The sequence below is a fragment of the Passer montanus genome, unplaced genomic scaffold (genome assembly GCF_014805655.1).
Source record: "Passer montanus isolate IOZ18808 unplaced genomic scaffold, ASM1480565v1 scaffold15, whole genome shotgun sequence".
NCBI classification, from domain to species: domain Eukaryota; kingdom Metazoa; phylum Chordata; class Aves; order Passeriformes; family Passeridae; genus Passer; species Passer montanus.
In genome coordinates this window covers 8,466,085-8,480,498 of record NW_024362051.1, presented here as the reverse complement: position 1 = coordinate 8,480,498, position 14,414 = coordinate 8,466,085, and the positions used below count along the sequence as shown (strand labels likewise).

The 14,414-nt window shown below is 52.2% G+C and overlaps 1 protein-coding gene across 1 annotated transcript in view; it reads left to right on the top strand.

Annotated features, from left to right (window-relative positions):
* PDGFRB (platelet derived growth factor receptor beta) overlaps positions 1-13,344 on the top strand; it is a 32,342-nt gene extending 18,998 nt beyond the window's left edge. The window contains exons 11-23 of the mRNA XM_039701390.1: positions 548-642; positions 893-1,025; positions 1,415-1,519; positions 1,616-1,726; positions 2,084-2,237; positions 3,180-3,346; positions 3,521-3,639; positions 4,829-4,951; positions 6,349-6,460; positions 6,740-6,839; positions 7,017-7,122; positions 7,558-7,796; positions 8,298-13,344. Coding sequence (XP_039557324.1) covers positions 548-642; positions 893-1,025; positions 1,415-1,519; positions 1,616-1,726; positions 2,084-2,237; positions 3,180-3,346; positions 3,521-3,639; positions 4,829-4,951; positions 6,349-6,460; positions 6,740-6,839; positions 7,017-7,122; positions 7,558-7,796; positions 8,298-8,448 — 1,715 coding nt within the window. The 3' untranslated portion in view covers positions 8,449-13,344. The remainder of the gene's footprint in view (positions 1-547; positions 643-892; positions 1,026-1,414; positions 1,520-1,615; positions 1,727-2,083; positions 2,238-3,179; positions 3,347-3,520; positions 3,640-4,828; positions 4,952-6,348; positions 6,461-6,739; positions 6,840-7,016; positions 7,123-7,557; positions 7,797-8,297) is intronic.
* The last annotated feature ends 1,070 nt before the right edge of the window (positions 13,345-14,414 follow it).

The following is a 14,414-nucleotide window of genomic DNA, read 5'->3' as shown; positions in this document are numbered from 1 at the left end:
GAAGCTTCCTTTTGGGTTGAACAGAAAAGATTGTTCCAGTTGGAGTGTGGAGTCCTTATGTGCAGTGGCCATGGATATGCTCTTCCCACTACTGGCAGGGTCATCTCTCCAGGGGGCAAGACAAGAGTGCCTGAGCAGGTCCCCAGTGTCTTGTTGTTAGCCCACAGGTCACTAGATGGTGCCACGGACTTGAACATCCACATGCTGAATGTCCCAAATATGAGGAAGGATGGTCTAAGCCCAGGATCAGGGTTGCCAGCTCTCCCCCATGCAAAACAGCCCCACTAGATCTTTCACCCTCCCGTGGCCAAACCTCTCCTGAGGCAGAAGCCAGTAACAACCCATCACCCCATCATCCCTGGGGGGCTGCAAGTGCTGGGAAAGTGTGCCCAGGAAGAGACTGTCCCTACCCAGAGAACAGCTCAGGGTCAATGTCTGGGGGAGGAGTGTGCAGGGAACTCTCTGCACTGCTCTCACCTCCTTTCCCTGGGTGCTCAGGCTGTGCAGGGCTGGAGGAGTCTGACTGCTGTCCCTGTTATCTTTGTAGCTTTGCCATTCAAGGTGGTCATCATTTCTGTCATCCTGGCCTTGCTGGTCCTCACTGTGATCTCCCTGATCATCCTGATCGTGCTGTGGCAGAAGGTAAAAGAGGAGATTGCTCCCAGGCTGACACAATGGTACCCAGGGTCAGGCTGGCTGGGTCTGATGATGTCCCAGCTGCACCAGGATCTATGGGCCTCCATCAGTTCCTGTGTGCCCCTGGCATCTCTGGGGTAGATGGGGAATGGCTGTAGGGACCAAAGGCTCCCTAACAAGGTCCAGACACATCCCCCATGCCCTCTCTGACTCCCACCCTCTCAGATGCCTCTTTTCCCTCTGCTCCCTTTTCCAGAAACCTCGTTATGAAATCCGCTGGAAGGTGATTGAGTCGGTCAGCTCTGATGGGCACGAGTACATCTATGTGGATCCCATGCAGCTCCCTTATGACTCCACCTGGGAGGTGCCCAGGGACAAGCTGGTGTTAGGTAAAGGCTCTGCAGGTCACACTGATGGATTCCTGAGGTCCTGGCTCTCTGGGGCTGATAATCCAAAAGAGACCAACCCAGAATCCAAGAGATCTCTGGAGATACAATCTGGTCCTGGAACAGGGGGATCATCTAGGACCATGGTGGGAGGCGAGCTGCCCCCTTTGGCATTAAGCACCATTTTATTTCTGGCTATTCCACCTTGTAGCTGGCAGTTCTGGAAACCAGCCCCAACCCCAAACACCATAGCTCATGGCCTTGTCCATGCCCAGCAGAATGAGTGCAGCACTGCTGGTGTGGTTTCAGACAAGCAACTGTATTTTTGGGGCTCCTCTCCTCACCTCTCCTCTGGAACATTTCCAACTTTCCCTCCGGCTGTCTCTTTGCAGGACGCACTCTCGGCTCCGGTGCCTTCGGTCGTGTGGTGGAAGCAACAGCCCATGGCCTGAGCCACTCACGGTCCACCATGAAAGTGGCAGTCAAAATGCTCAAGTGTGAGTTCTCCCCCTTTCCCCACCCTAAAGCCACAAGACAATCAGTGCCACACTCTCCCTCCTTGCCCTGCTGCTCACGCTGACTCTCCCCAACAGCCACAGCCCGCAGCAGTGAGAAGCAAGCCCTCATGTCTGAGCTGAAGATCATGAGCCACCTGGGACCTCACCTCAACATCGTCAACTTGCTGGGGGCCTGCACCAAAGGAGGTAGATGAGCCCTGAGCACCCTGTCTCTGCTTCCCTGGGCTGTGCTTGGGAGGACAACTGTCCTTAGATAGAGTAATTCCTATCTTCTGGTTCCAAATTATTCAACCTTCTCCTAAGAAAGCCTTGTGGGACTCTGAATATCTTTCTTCCAACCTGATTGAGACTGGGAAAGCCCAGTTAACCCTCACCTCCTTCCACAAACACACATTTCAAACGCCAAAAAATGCTCAGAACCAGAAAGGTGGCTTTTCCCTTTGGCCCTGTCTTGACACCCTGTAGTCTGGTAATACCCTTGTGCAATGAAATTCACAGCCACGGTGTTCAGGGCAGGGCTGATGTGGTGTTCTGTCCCGCCAGGACCCATCTACATCATCACCGAGTACTGCCGCTACGGGGACCTGGTGGATTACCTGCACCGCAACAAGCACACCTTCCTGCAGTCCTGCGGGGACAAGGCACGGCGGGAGGCCGAGCTCTACGGGAATGCCCCCAAGGAGGACCATCTGCACAGGTACCGGGAAAGCAGCCCTCTCCTCCTCCCTGGTGCCTCTGGTACCGGGAAAGCAGCCCCCTCCTCCTCCCTGGTGCCTCTGCACAGGTACCAGCCCTCTCCTCCTCCCTGGTGCCTCTACTACCAGGAAAGCAGCTCTCTCCTCTGCCCTGGTGCCTGCCCCGTCCTATCCCCATCAGGGAGGGAGGCTGGTACTCTCAGGAAGGATCCTGCATTTCTCCAGGGCAGTGAAATAAACACTGGCCCAGCACTGGCTCCTCTGTTACCTTGTTAGACCAGCCCTTGTGCCAACCAGTGACCTCCAAGCAGCTCCTGACAGTGAGGAGTTAGCAAACTGGAGCCTGAGTTTGCCAGCACACATGCCAGCTGCGCTATGCTAGTTGGGAATATTTCCTGGCATCATTAACCTTATTTGCATAACCATAGCCATGCACTGAGTGCAGAGACACAGGTTTTTCCAGCATGGCTTAACCACTGGAGATCTCAGCTCTGCATTTCCAGGGCAGGTTGAGTTGCTGCTGAGCCTAAGGGAGAAGTGCTACAAGAAGAGCAATTGCACAAGAGGTGTGACAAGGAAAGGGAAATGGTCCTTTATCTGGTTGCCAGCTGTAAGGGATGCAGGCACACGGCAGCACAGAGAAACGTTCCCCTGGGAAGTTAGAAAGCAGCACTTCCTTCCAACGTGCCAAAACAACCATAAAACAGAGCAGTGTTGGAGCTCCCCCCTGCCCTTTCTGCCTGAAGGCAGCTGAGATCTTCCTAAGCACTATGCCATTTGCACACCACTTCATCCATGCTGCAGGGCTTCTTTGCCAGCTCTGTGGGGCATTTCAGTGCTGGGGCTGAGGGTTTGGGAATTTCAGACTCACAGATCATTGCCCCCAGCCCTCTTGTGTCCTCCTCTCCCCTGGACCTGAGCAGCCTCTTCCCTTCCCCCCACAGCCACCTCTCCATGTCTGTCGAGAGTGACGGGGGCTACATGGACATGAGCAAGGACGACTCCCTGGACTATGTGCCCATGTCTGACATGAAGGGTGAAGTCAAGTACGCTGACATCGAGTCCTCCAACTATGGCACCCCCTATGAGCTGGACAGCTACTCCCCCTCAGGTAGGGGGAGTAGGCCACGGTGGGAGGGAGAGGTGCTTGTGCTTTGGGTGCTGGATGCCTTTGCTTGCAAAGGTCACTTCTGGGACTTGTCCAGAAGCAATGAGAGCTCCCAGCTGTGCCCCTTTGTTTCTGAAGGCCGGGTAACACCAACATCCATCTCTGCTTGCCCTCCAGCTCCTGAAAGGACAGACCGGGTGACACTGATAAATGAGTCTCCACTCCTCAGCTACATGGACTTGGTGGGCTTCAGCTTCCAGGTGGCCAATGGGATGGAGTTCCTGGCTTCCAAAAACGTACGTATGCTGGCTGGTCTGTGGAGTCTGTAGGGCTGGTGGCCAGCAGTGTGTTTTCTGCCATGTGCTGTGGTCAGCTTCCTCCCACTGTCCCTCTGTCCGTGCCAAACTTCTTGTGGGATAAGTGGCCGTGCAATTGAAGAGCTGCTGACCACTTCCCTTTGGAAACACAGTCCTGGAGATCAGCATGACTATATTTGCATGTGACAGCTAGCCCTGGCTCACACTGAGCTCAAATTCCCTGACTGTGTGCTCCTCCTGAGCCGTGTTCAGCACAGCTGTAGCATTATATCATCTCTGTTTACTGGGGTGGCCAAACAGTGTACAGAGAGCTAAAGCACAAGGCACTCTGCAGCAAGCAACCACTCTTGCTAGACACCCTTATTGCACTGCATGCTCTGAGCACCCCAGGACTCATCAGAAGTGCTTGTTTATTGGAAATTAAGTCACATGGAGCTCCAGGCTCTGGGGTTTCCTAAGGTCTGGCTTAGCACAGGGCAGGCAGCAATATAGCTGGATTGTGTGAAGCATCACACAGGGCAGGGCTAACAGAAGGCGTCAATGGCATCAATGCAGAGAGAAATTCCTGGCTCTGTGCCCCCAGCCAGACAGTCTGATCCCTAAATTGCATGGTCAGTGCTCCCACAGCAAATGTCAGGGCTGCTCATACGGAAAACATCCAACGTGCTGGCAAACTAGGAGGCACAAGCCAGGCTGGTGTAACTCTGATGCCTTCAGGCTGCTGGGTTGGATTGTCCAAACAGAGATGGAGACATCCCCTCCTCACAGCCCACCAAGTCCCCTCTCTGCTGGGTTGGTCACGTTCTCCCTGCTGGATCTGCATGGCTGATGCTGTCATGGAGAAAGCAGTCCAGGCAAACAGCAAAAATGTGGTAGCTCTGCTGCTGCTCGAGCCATGATTGTCCCTAGAGGTGAAGGAAACACCTGAAATGACGTGACTCCTGTCCCTGCAGCACCAGGAGCGGGCTGGTGCTGGAGCTGGGCTGTGTTCTCAGGCTGTGTGAAGGCTCCTCACAGTGACTGACAGTGCTCTGTCCCCTCGCAGTGACAGTGCTCTCTCTCCTCACAGTGGCAGTGCTGTGTCCCCTCGCAGTGACAGTGCTCTGTGTCCTCGCAGTGACAGTGCTCTGTGTCCTTGCAGTGACAGTGCTCTGTGTCCCCCCTGCAGTGTGTGCACCGTGACCTGGCTGCCAGGAATGTCCTCATCTGTGAGGGAAAGCTGGTGAAGATCTGTGACTTTGGCCTGGCGAGGGACATCATGAGGGATTCCAACTATATCTCCAAAGGCAGTGTGAGTACCAGGAGCCTTGCAAGCTCCTTCTTCCCAGGGCTCTGGGCCTGGCACCCCCTGCATAGTCCCCCTGTGAGCCACCTGTGCACCAGTGTGCCCAGAGGTGGTGACAGGGCAGGAGATGGTGTCAACAGCCAGACATCCTTCACTTTGTTTGCTCTGCACACTGTGAAGTAGCAGAATTGCTTGCCCACATCTCTGGCTCTTTACAGAAGAACCTGAAGTAGCAAACCTCAGGACTGTCCCCTGCACACTGTCCTGATCACAGCAGCAGTGCTGCATCCTGCCAGCACTCAGTGTGGTCCTGAGCTTCAGGCAGGAGGAGGGTGAGGATAGACAGCTTGGTAGGGCTGTAGTGACTCACTGACCACTCTGGGAAGAGATTCACAGGATTCTGCTGTAACCACTAGACCACAAGTTAAGAAGTGCTGTCTTCGTGCAAGCAGCTACTTTCCAGAGAGATGTCTCCAATCTTTGGTGCAGGAGAGGGTAAGGTTGTAATTGAGCTTTTGCAGAAGGCATTTCTCTGTGATTTTAACAACAATCTATCCACTCCAGCCCTGAGGCATTTGTGAATCTCCAATCCCAAGCAAAGCAGGCCATGTTAGAGAAACTGAGGCTGAGAATGGAGACAGGTGCCTTAAACCCCAATCCTTATCTAATCTGCAAAGTTCTGCAAAGTGCTCTCATGCTTTCTCCCATGTGCTGTCAAACAGGTACTCAGAGCTTGGTCAGGGGACCCTCCCCCAGAGGGGTTGGGGTTTTCGGTCCAGCCTTGACAGAGCTGGTTTCCTGTCCAAAATGGGAAATGAAACTGAGCCCCTTTGCAATCCTTCCTGGAGATTATTTTGGTATTCATTGTGCAAGCAAATCCCAGGAGCAGCAGCCAGTGCTGCCTACAAGCTGGACAAGTGAGGCTTTCTTTTTTATTACTCTGAGTGAATAAGAACAGAAAAGAAGCTGGATGTATCCTTTGCCTCTTTTCTGGTCATCCCTAGCCTCCTCCAGCCTGGTCTCAGGTCTCCACGGTCAGATAGGCCTGGACTTTCTTCAGGAGTCTTGTGTCAGGTTGTGTGAGTCAGTGGCCTCCTCAAGAGCAAGGGAACAGAGAACACACACTGTGACATGTGTGCATTCATCACGGCAGGCTGTGATGGAGATGGACACAGCACATCCATCCTTTCCTCCTGCCTGCTGGGTCTGTTCTGTACAAAGAAAGAGGCAACTGGTCCCTCCCAGAACCGACTGACAGCAGATGTCAACAGACGTGTTGGGCTCACAGGCAGATCTGAAGGGTCTTCTTTGCTTGTAATTTGGGTGTCAGGCTGTTATCTGTTGAAACAAGTGCTGTGGGTACAGCTGACTCTCTTCTTGTTTCATTTGTTATTCTCTCTTAGACCTTCTTGCCCCTTAAGTGGATGGCTCCAGAGAGCATCTTCAACAACCTCTACACTACCCTGAGTGATGTGTGGTCTTTTGGGATTCTTCTTTGGGAGATATTCACTCTAGGTGAGTGTCCTGGAGGTCATGGCATGCTGGTTCTGATAACATGTTAGCAGGATCCCTTCTAAAACAATAAAAATGCATTTTTAACCCCCAAGTCCCTACTTTACCAGTCAGAGTAGCCCTTCATTTCCTGTCTCACTCTTCCCCATGCTCACGTTGCATTTGGAAGTGAAATGAAACAAGAAAGGTAAAGAAATAAGAAAACCTTGGTGTGAAATGCATGTTGGCTGGAGGGTGTTAGGCAGTCCTGCAGCCTAATTCCTGCTGTCCCTTTACCCCCAGGAGGGACTCCATACCCTGAGCTGCCCATGAATGAACAGTTCTACAACGCCATCAAACGTGGCTATCGGATGTCCAAACCCACCCATGCCTCTGATGAGATGTAAGTGCTGTCAGCATGTGTTTGCCCTGTGCCAGACAAACTGCCCCTTCTGTCAGGCCCTGAGAACTCTCCACAAATCCATTTCCCACAGCCCTGGATGTGCTCTACACGATGCAGAAGCATTTCTACCTCTTTTCCTCACCTGCTAACTCAGTGCTGTCCCTTCCCTCTTGGCAGCTACAACATCATGCAGAAGTGCTGGGAGGAGAAGTTCGAGATCAGGCCATCCTTCTCACAGCTGGTGGTGCTTATGGGAAACCTTCTGGTGGACTGCTACAGGAAGGTATGTCCAAAGAACCCTGTGCCTTGGTGAGGGCCCTCAGTCAGGGTTCAGTGCTGCAGGGCCAGGGGATTTTGCTGTGACCAAGGCTGCAGAAGTTGGAGCAGCCAGTGAAGGTCGTTTGGGCATCCCAGGAACATTGCTGAGACAACAGACAGGCAGCTGGTAACTCAGCAACTGCAGAAATCAGAACTGGCAGGGGATCAAAATCCTGCCTCCAACCGTGTGGTATTTTGGAGCTGTGAAGTTGTGCCACTGATCTCTGCCTTAGGAGACATTCATGGCTTATCTTTGTTGGAGGAAGGGCAGCTGAACCCAGCTAGAAGATGCCAGCCCTTCTAGGAAAACCTGGCAGGCAGGAAAAGGAAACACATCACAAGTGCATTCTCCCCACTCACAAGACCTTTCCCTTCCTTTGGTCACCCCCTGTGAGAGCAGAGGTACCAGCAGGTGGATGAGGAGTTCATGAAGAGCGACCACCCCGCCGTGGTGCGCACGAGACCCGCGGTTCCTGTGCTGAACAACGCCCGCCTGGCTGCCAGCCCCCCCAGCAGCAGCATCCTCTACACAGCTGTGCACCAGAGCGGGGCCGAGAACGACTACATCATCCCTCTGCCCGACCCCAAACCCGAGGCAAGCTGTGACCTCCCTCAGGAGGCCTCCATCAGCAGGGCCAGGTAAAAACATTGCTTCTGAGTGTCGTCCTTTCCCTCAGCTGTCCAAGTCTGAAACAGGCACCTCAGGAGAGAATGGGGATGCTCTGTTGAGGCACAGATTAGGGGGGGATATGCTGGGAGAGAAGGATGGCAGTGTCACCCCGTCTGAGGTGCTGTGACCTGCGTGAGCCCACAAGGATGGAGATGAACCAGAGGAGCTGGGACATGAGCTAAGACAGGGCACCATGTCACATCCCTGCACGTCAGCCAGCAGAGGTGGGGACAAGCACTCCCACTCACAGGGAGGGGAGCACACAGGGGACACGTTCTGTAGAACCCAGCCAGCCAGTGCTGTGTTTGAAGGCTGAATAGACCCACCTGGTATGGTCTGTTTCACTGGGGGAAGCTACTCAGATAGAGTGGGGCTGCTGGGAACTCCACACACTTCCCAGTTTCTGGGAATCCTCTCCCACCAGGAGAGCTCAAGACGCTCATTTCTCTCTCCCTCTTGTCTCCCTTCAGCTCTATGCTGAACGAGGCCAACACATCATCCACAATATCCTGTGACAGCCCTCTGGGCCTGCACCAGGATGAGGAGCAGGAGTCTGACCCACAACCAGGCTGCCAGGAGCCAACCACAGGACACCAAGAGGTGGAGGAGAGTTTCCTGTAGTCAGAGCCGGGCTGACTTTGCATCTCCTTGTGGAGAGGCCAGCTGAGGGGGCTGACCCAGATGTCACAGAGAGCCATGCTTGTGCTTGTACATCAGGACATCCCCTCCTGTCCCAGCATCCCTCCTTCCCTTCTCCCAGTGCTGGGGGGGAATTAAAGACTTTTCCTCATTGCCATCCCCTTTTTCCTTAAAAAGAGGTGCCTCAGTGCCAGAAGCCCTCTAGATCACTGCCACATCCTCCTCAGTGATCAAACCACTGCAGGAGGGAGACATCTCACAGACCAACACCTTTTCAAGTGGAAGATATGGTTGGATTTCCACGAGAGGCCACTTTCTGCATTGCTGAGATGACACTCCAGCCTCTGCCTCCTCCATGGCACAGAGTTTCGTCTCCTCTGCACCAGCACTTCTCTGATGGTCTCAGCACCAGCCACACGGTGGTTCTGTGAATGCCACTGGGACAGATAATCCACCTGGAGCCCATTGCTGGGGTGTAGAGCACCCGAAACACCAACCTTCAGCTGCTGGAGGTCAGGAGCACATTGGATTCTCCTCCAAGCACAGTCAAGTCCTGAAGAGGCCAGCCAGTGTCTGGGAGGTACAGAATTACCATTTTCCTCTCTTGGCAGTGCTTCCATGGTGGACAGAGCATCACAAGCACTACAGGTGTTCAGAGCTCTGGGGCACAGCTCTGCATCCAGCTGGAGGCTGTCACAGCCTTCTGTGCCCAGCATGGCACCAGGAGCCCCAGGGACATGCCAGGAGTTCCAAATGCCCTCACAATGACTTGGTTATAGAAGCAAGGAGGGCAGTCACTGTTGTTCGTGTTGTCTGCGTGGACACTAAGCTAATTATTCTCCACTGAAGATTTAAAGGGAACAAATATATTAATCCACTAGCCAGGGCCAGTATAAGGAAGCAATATGGTTATTCATTAATCTACTGCCACTACACCCAGCTCATCTGCTGGGAAATCATATAACCACGCCAGCTGCAGAATCCTTGTGCCTTATCTTTGGGAAGCAAAGGCTCACCTTTGATAAACTGTTCACCCAAACACCCTTTCTCATCATGGGAGGGCTCACCGTTCCCTCCTGAGTCACAGCAAGATTATGGGCAGAAATGAGGACACCAGAACACCAACCCAGGGATAGCTCCAAAGACAGAGAGGGAGAGAGGCTGGGAAGCTCCTTGGTCACAGCTGAGCTGTGTCTCACACCCTGCCACCTTCTGGGGTCAGGCAGAGCCACTTGCAGCCTGCCAGGGCTGTAAATGTCACAGGGAATCAAGCAGGGCAAGAGGAACTGGGGAGGATTCCCCTCTCCTGAAGAGTGTTTTGAAAACTAAAGGGGCCCAGACCTTGCCCCTGCTTCTCCCCTCCCTCCCCACTTCTCACAGATGGGTCAGGGGCTTCTTGTGCTCTCAGCTGGCACTTGAGTGACAGACCCAAGCAGGAGGAACACCAGGCTCTGGAAATCAGTTGTGAACCCCACCTCTGCAGAGGTGAAAGCTGGACCCCCAAAACCACAGGTCTGACACCACAGGAGACAGCAGGTTTTTCTGTGAAATGTTTCACTTCATACAGAGCTCTGTTCACTGCATAATCCTGATCCCATTAACTCTTTATTGTCCTACTCATGCACATCTCTCTGTGCACCCTACAGGAACTGCACAGGCAGGTTTACAAAATCAGAAATTCAACCAGCATCTTGCTGGGCTTCTGCCACCTCAGAGACACTGAGAATTTAATATTTTTTTTGCAAAATATGGAACTTCTGTCAGAAATCCCCAGCAAAACAGCTTCTGTTTAAAGTTTTCTACCATTCCAGTTCTGCCATTTATGCAGCTAAAGGAGGAGTAGGTGTTTTGTGGGCTGGTGTCCTTGGTAAAATGTGAACATAAGAAATAGCACTTTTATTGGCAGCCAGCACAGGATATTTTCAGCCTATGTGGTCAGATTCCCCACCATCCATAGGAAACATACTGTGAATGACAACTGTTTTTCCATCCTCTGTTCCTCCTGCTTGTGATGAAGGAGCCATCTCCTGTGGCCACAGTTCATTAAACAATCCTCACTGCAGCGAAGCAGTAATTTATGAGATCCTTTGGGTCAGATCACTTGATTGTTTTTTAACATGTAAGGTGCTTGGTGGGATCTGTGTCACTGCAACTTGAGCCCATAGGATGGCACATCAGATTACCCTAACACCCCTGTCTGCACCAGCTCCATTTTTAATTCTTCCTTCTCTATCAAAGGTGACCAGGAGTACCCAGTACTGCAGGTGAGGTCAAACCTAGACCTCACACAGGGCATTAACAGCTCTGGCCCGTGCTGGTCTCAACTTGCCTGCTGTAGCTCTGGATAATATTGGCTTTTTCCCAGCCACAACATACTGAGAGCTTGGAGTCATCCTCTGACCAATCTAGGCACCTACGTCTTTCTACACTTCCAGCATTTCTAACCAAGCTACTCCCTGCTGTTCCAGACATTGGGTCATCAGCAAATTTCGTTAACTAACTGTTATTTTTGGGCTGGACTGACTAATAAAAATATTAGATACTTCTAGCAACAAGAACAGTCTGAGAGAGCTACTTTTACTACCTCCATCCAGCCCAATGATTTCCCTGTCAACTAACACTTTCTCACTTTCCCTTTGGCCATTTGTTTATTTCAAAAATTCTGTTCTAAACTTCATCTTATTCAGATTTAATTGCTAATCAAATTACTAATTTCCCACTATCAAATAGTTTCCACAGTCCTGAAAGGGGAGATCTCCCTGCTGGGGGAGCTCAGGTATCCTGTCCTATTAGCTGGGCATTAGCTACATTTGAATGACTATTGCATTTTGTCCCATTTCTAGATTTACTGCAATTATTATTTCTAGATTTACTGCAAATATTATTTGCATCAAAATCTGTTCTGGCTGCTGATGGGATGCTGCTCCCACCTCCCTATTCCTTCCTAAATTAGGTACACCAGACTTTGCAAAATGGTACCATTCTGCACTCCAGAGGAACATGGCCAAATACTTGCCCTTGGCCCCGTGATTTTAAGGGCTGAGTCTTGCACTTTGTGGTATTTTCCTGTCCTTACTCAACCTTTCAGAGCACCTTTAGCAAGTTGCAGTGACCAGACCTTCTCAGCAGGGACAAGCTGGCAGCTGGACAAAGCCAACATATTTTGCTAAGCATCCCTCCAAGAGAGGGCTTGGCAGAGCTGGGAATGACAGATCCAGCTCCACGCTCCCCCTCTCTCTGCCCCAGTCCCTGCATGGCCTGGCAGGTGAGGGCCAGGAGAAATGTTTGTCTGTTTGGGCCCATCAGTTTTGTAGCCATAATTCTCCGGTGAGACTCTGAAGGGAACTGGTCCCACTGGGATTTCTGGTTTGATAATCAGTATTTTTGTTTGGGTGTGTTTTTGTGTTTAGAGGTGGACCCAAACTGAAGGAACACATGACATGGTTTGGGCCCATCTCTAGTGCAATATCTTTTTATTTGTAGATTATATTTTACTCTACAGCTGTTACATTGTTATCAGAACCAGTATATGCATAATCCTATTGCCAGTCACTATTTCATATCTGTATCCCAGAAACTAATGCAGCACTCTGGTGTTCTTTCCACATGTAGGTGTTCCTCAGACTGATGTGTGCACAGGTTTCAATCCTTTTGTCCTTCTCAGTTTGAGTGTGTTATTTCCTGAAGCGCGAGTGTCACGTTTAGTGTTTGTTTGTGTTGTGTGAAATCTAGAGCACAGCGGACTTTACTTGTAACTAAATTGTCTCTGTTCACTGCCAAGGGGACTGTGACAGGGTCCCACGGGGATGGGGCAGCAGTGCAGTGCAGATGTGCAGCCAGGGGAATTCAGACAGAAGTGAGAAGCAGCTCTTCTCTTTCTTCCCAGTCAGGGCTCAGGGCTGAGGGGGAGACAGCACCACAAGTACAGGGCACTGAGCACTCAGGGTTTGCCTCTGAGGAAGCCCAGGGTCTGTGCAGAGCTGGCAGATCTGGAGAAGGGGATTTCACAGAGTGCTAAGGAGACAAAGCCCCTGTTCCAACACACAAGGGCAAGGAGGAGCCCTGGCTGGGCTCAGTGCCTGGCTCAGGTCCCAGGATGAGCCTGGATGCAGCCTGGCTGTGCTCCCACTTGGAGAGCACAGAGGCTGCCCCTTGGTGGCCCTCAGAAACCTTTTGGCATCCTTTGCCAGGCAGAGAGCAGCCAGGGCAGCTCCAGGGGCACACAGGTCATTCCTGCAGCAGAGGCCAGCCCTGCCTGGATGCTGAGTGTCACAGTCACCTGCAGGACTTGCCCAAAGCAGGCCAGAGGTTGCTAAGAATAAGTTTTCATGGGCCAGCACACGGGTTGCTGGGCTGCCAGCATAATTCCCATGTTTCACCTGGAGACCTGAGCCCTCTGGGAAATGCCAAGGTGGATCTGGCTGGCTTTGGCAAAGGCTGGGGAACTGCTCCAGCAGCACTTGGGAGAGATGACTCTTGCCTGGGGCGGGGAGGAGGCAGGGAAGGCAGATTGTGCTGGGAGTCCTGCAGTATCCCATCACTCCTCTTCTTTCCTCCTTCATGGACTGATTGTACCAGAGCTGCAAATCTTGCCCAAAGTGTGCCCTCTGCTCATCCTGCTGTGCTGTCTTGCTGGCATTGCACTGTTCCTCTGCAGCCTATCTCCATGCTCTCTGTCAAAATCAGCATGAGGGCAAAGGGAAAAACAGAGTTCAGACTAAGGTACCAAAGAGTTAACACTTTTCTAGGTTTACAGTTGTATTTGTAGGATTTGTACTATGTCACATTTATAGCCATGAGATATTATTTTTATGCTGTAAACTTTTACAAATACATTTTTAAAGAAAGAGTTTAAAAATAAAGGTGTTTTTCATTTTGCAAAGTCCCATCCCTTCCTTTATTTGCCTGCTTTTGGTTGCTCCCACTCAGATGGGGCTGGGAGTGCAGCTTAGCCCTGTGGTGGGTGAAGGCTAAGCATGTTAATACGCTGTGCATGACCCCAGAGTGAGTGAAAGCCAAGCTGGGAGCCAGGCAGGGAGAAGCACTGCAGGGAGCAGCTGAGCCCAGAGGCAGGGTAAGGAAAAGGGGCAGGATCTGCCCCATCTCTGGTGCCTGTGCAGCTTGTGGGTCAGCTGGGTGGAGGGAAGGACACCAGGAGCTGTTCCCCTGTGTATCCTCACTGCCTGGGGTTTGGGCCAGCAGTCCCTGCTAAGGACCTGGCCCTTGGAGCATTGTGGGCTCTGTGCTCAGGTCAGGAGAAATGACAAACTGGGCAGTGGCTGGGCTGAAGGAGATGGCAGATACCACAGCACTGATTTTTCCACCTGGTTTAATAGCTCAGGGCACTGGGAGTGCCTGGAGACAGCACTAGGGCAGGAGCAGGAGCCACACTGCAGCACTCAGGGCTCCCCCTGCCCAGCCCTCCCTTCCCTCCAGGATGAGGAATTTGCTAATACCCTCAAAAGCTGCCACTCCAAAATCCTGCTCCCCACACCACCACTCCCTCAGATCCACGTGTTCTCTGCTCCTGTCACCTTTCCCCAGTCACCTTTCCAGAGGCACTGAGGTCCCCCAGCCACATGAGAGACAGGTACCCTGTGAGTCTTGCCCAAGTTTTCTCCTCTCTCTAGCTCAAACGTAACTGCTCCTCCAAAATCCATCCCAAGCTGCAGAGCAGAGATATTTGCACCTTCTCTGAGCCACTCTTGTGCTTGGAAAGGCCAAGGTTGCTGCAAAGAGGGGTTTTGGTTAAAACATATCAGTGCTGACCCTGTTTTCTGGCTACGTGATGAAGCCCCCACTGGCAGCAGTTGTGCCTCCCTCAGCTCCTGGACACTCCCTGTGTACCCAGAGGCATGGAGTGCAGCAGCAAGCAGCTCCAAGCTCCAGCACAGCTCCCCTTTCCAGCCTTTCCTGGGCTCCTGCCTGTCCTGGTTGCTGCCTTTGTT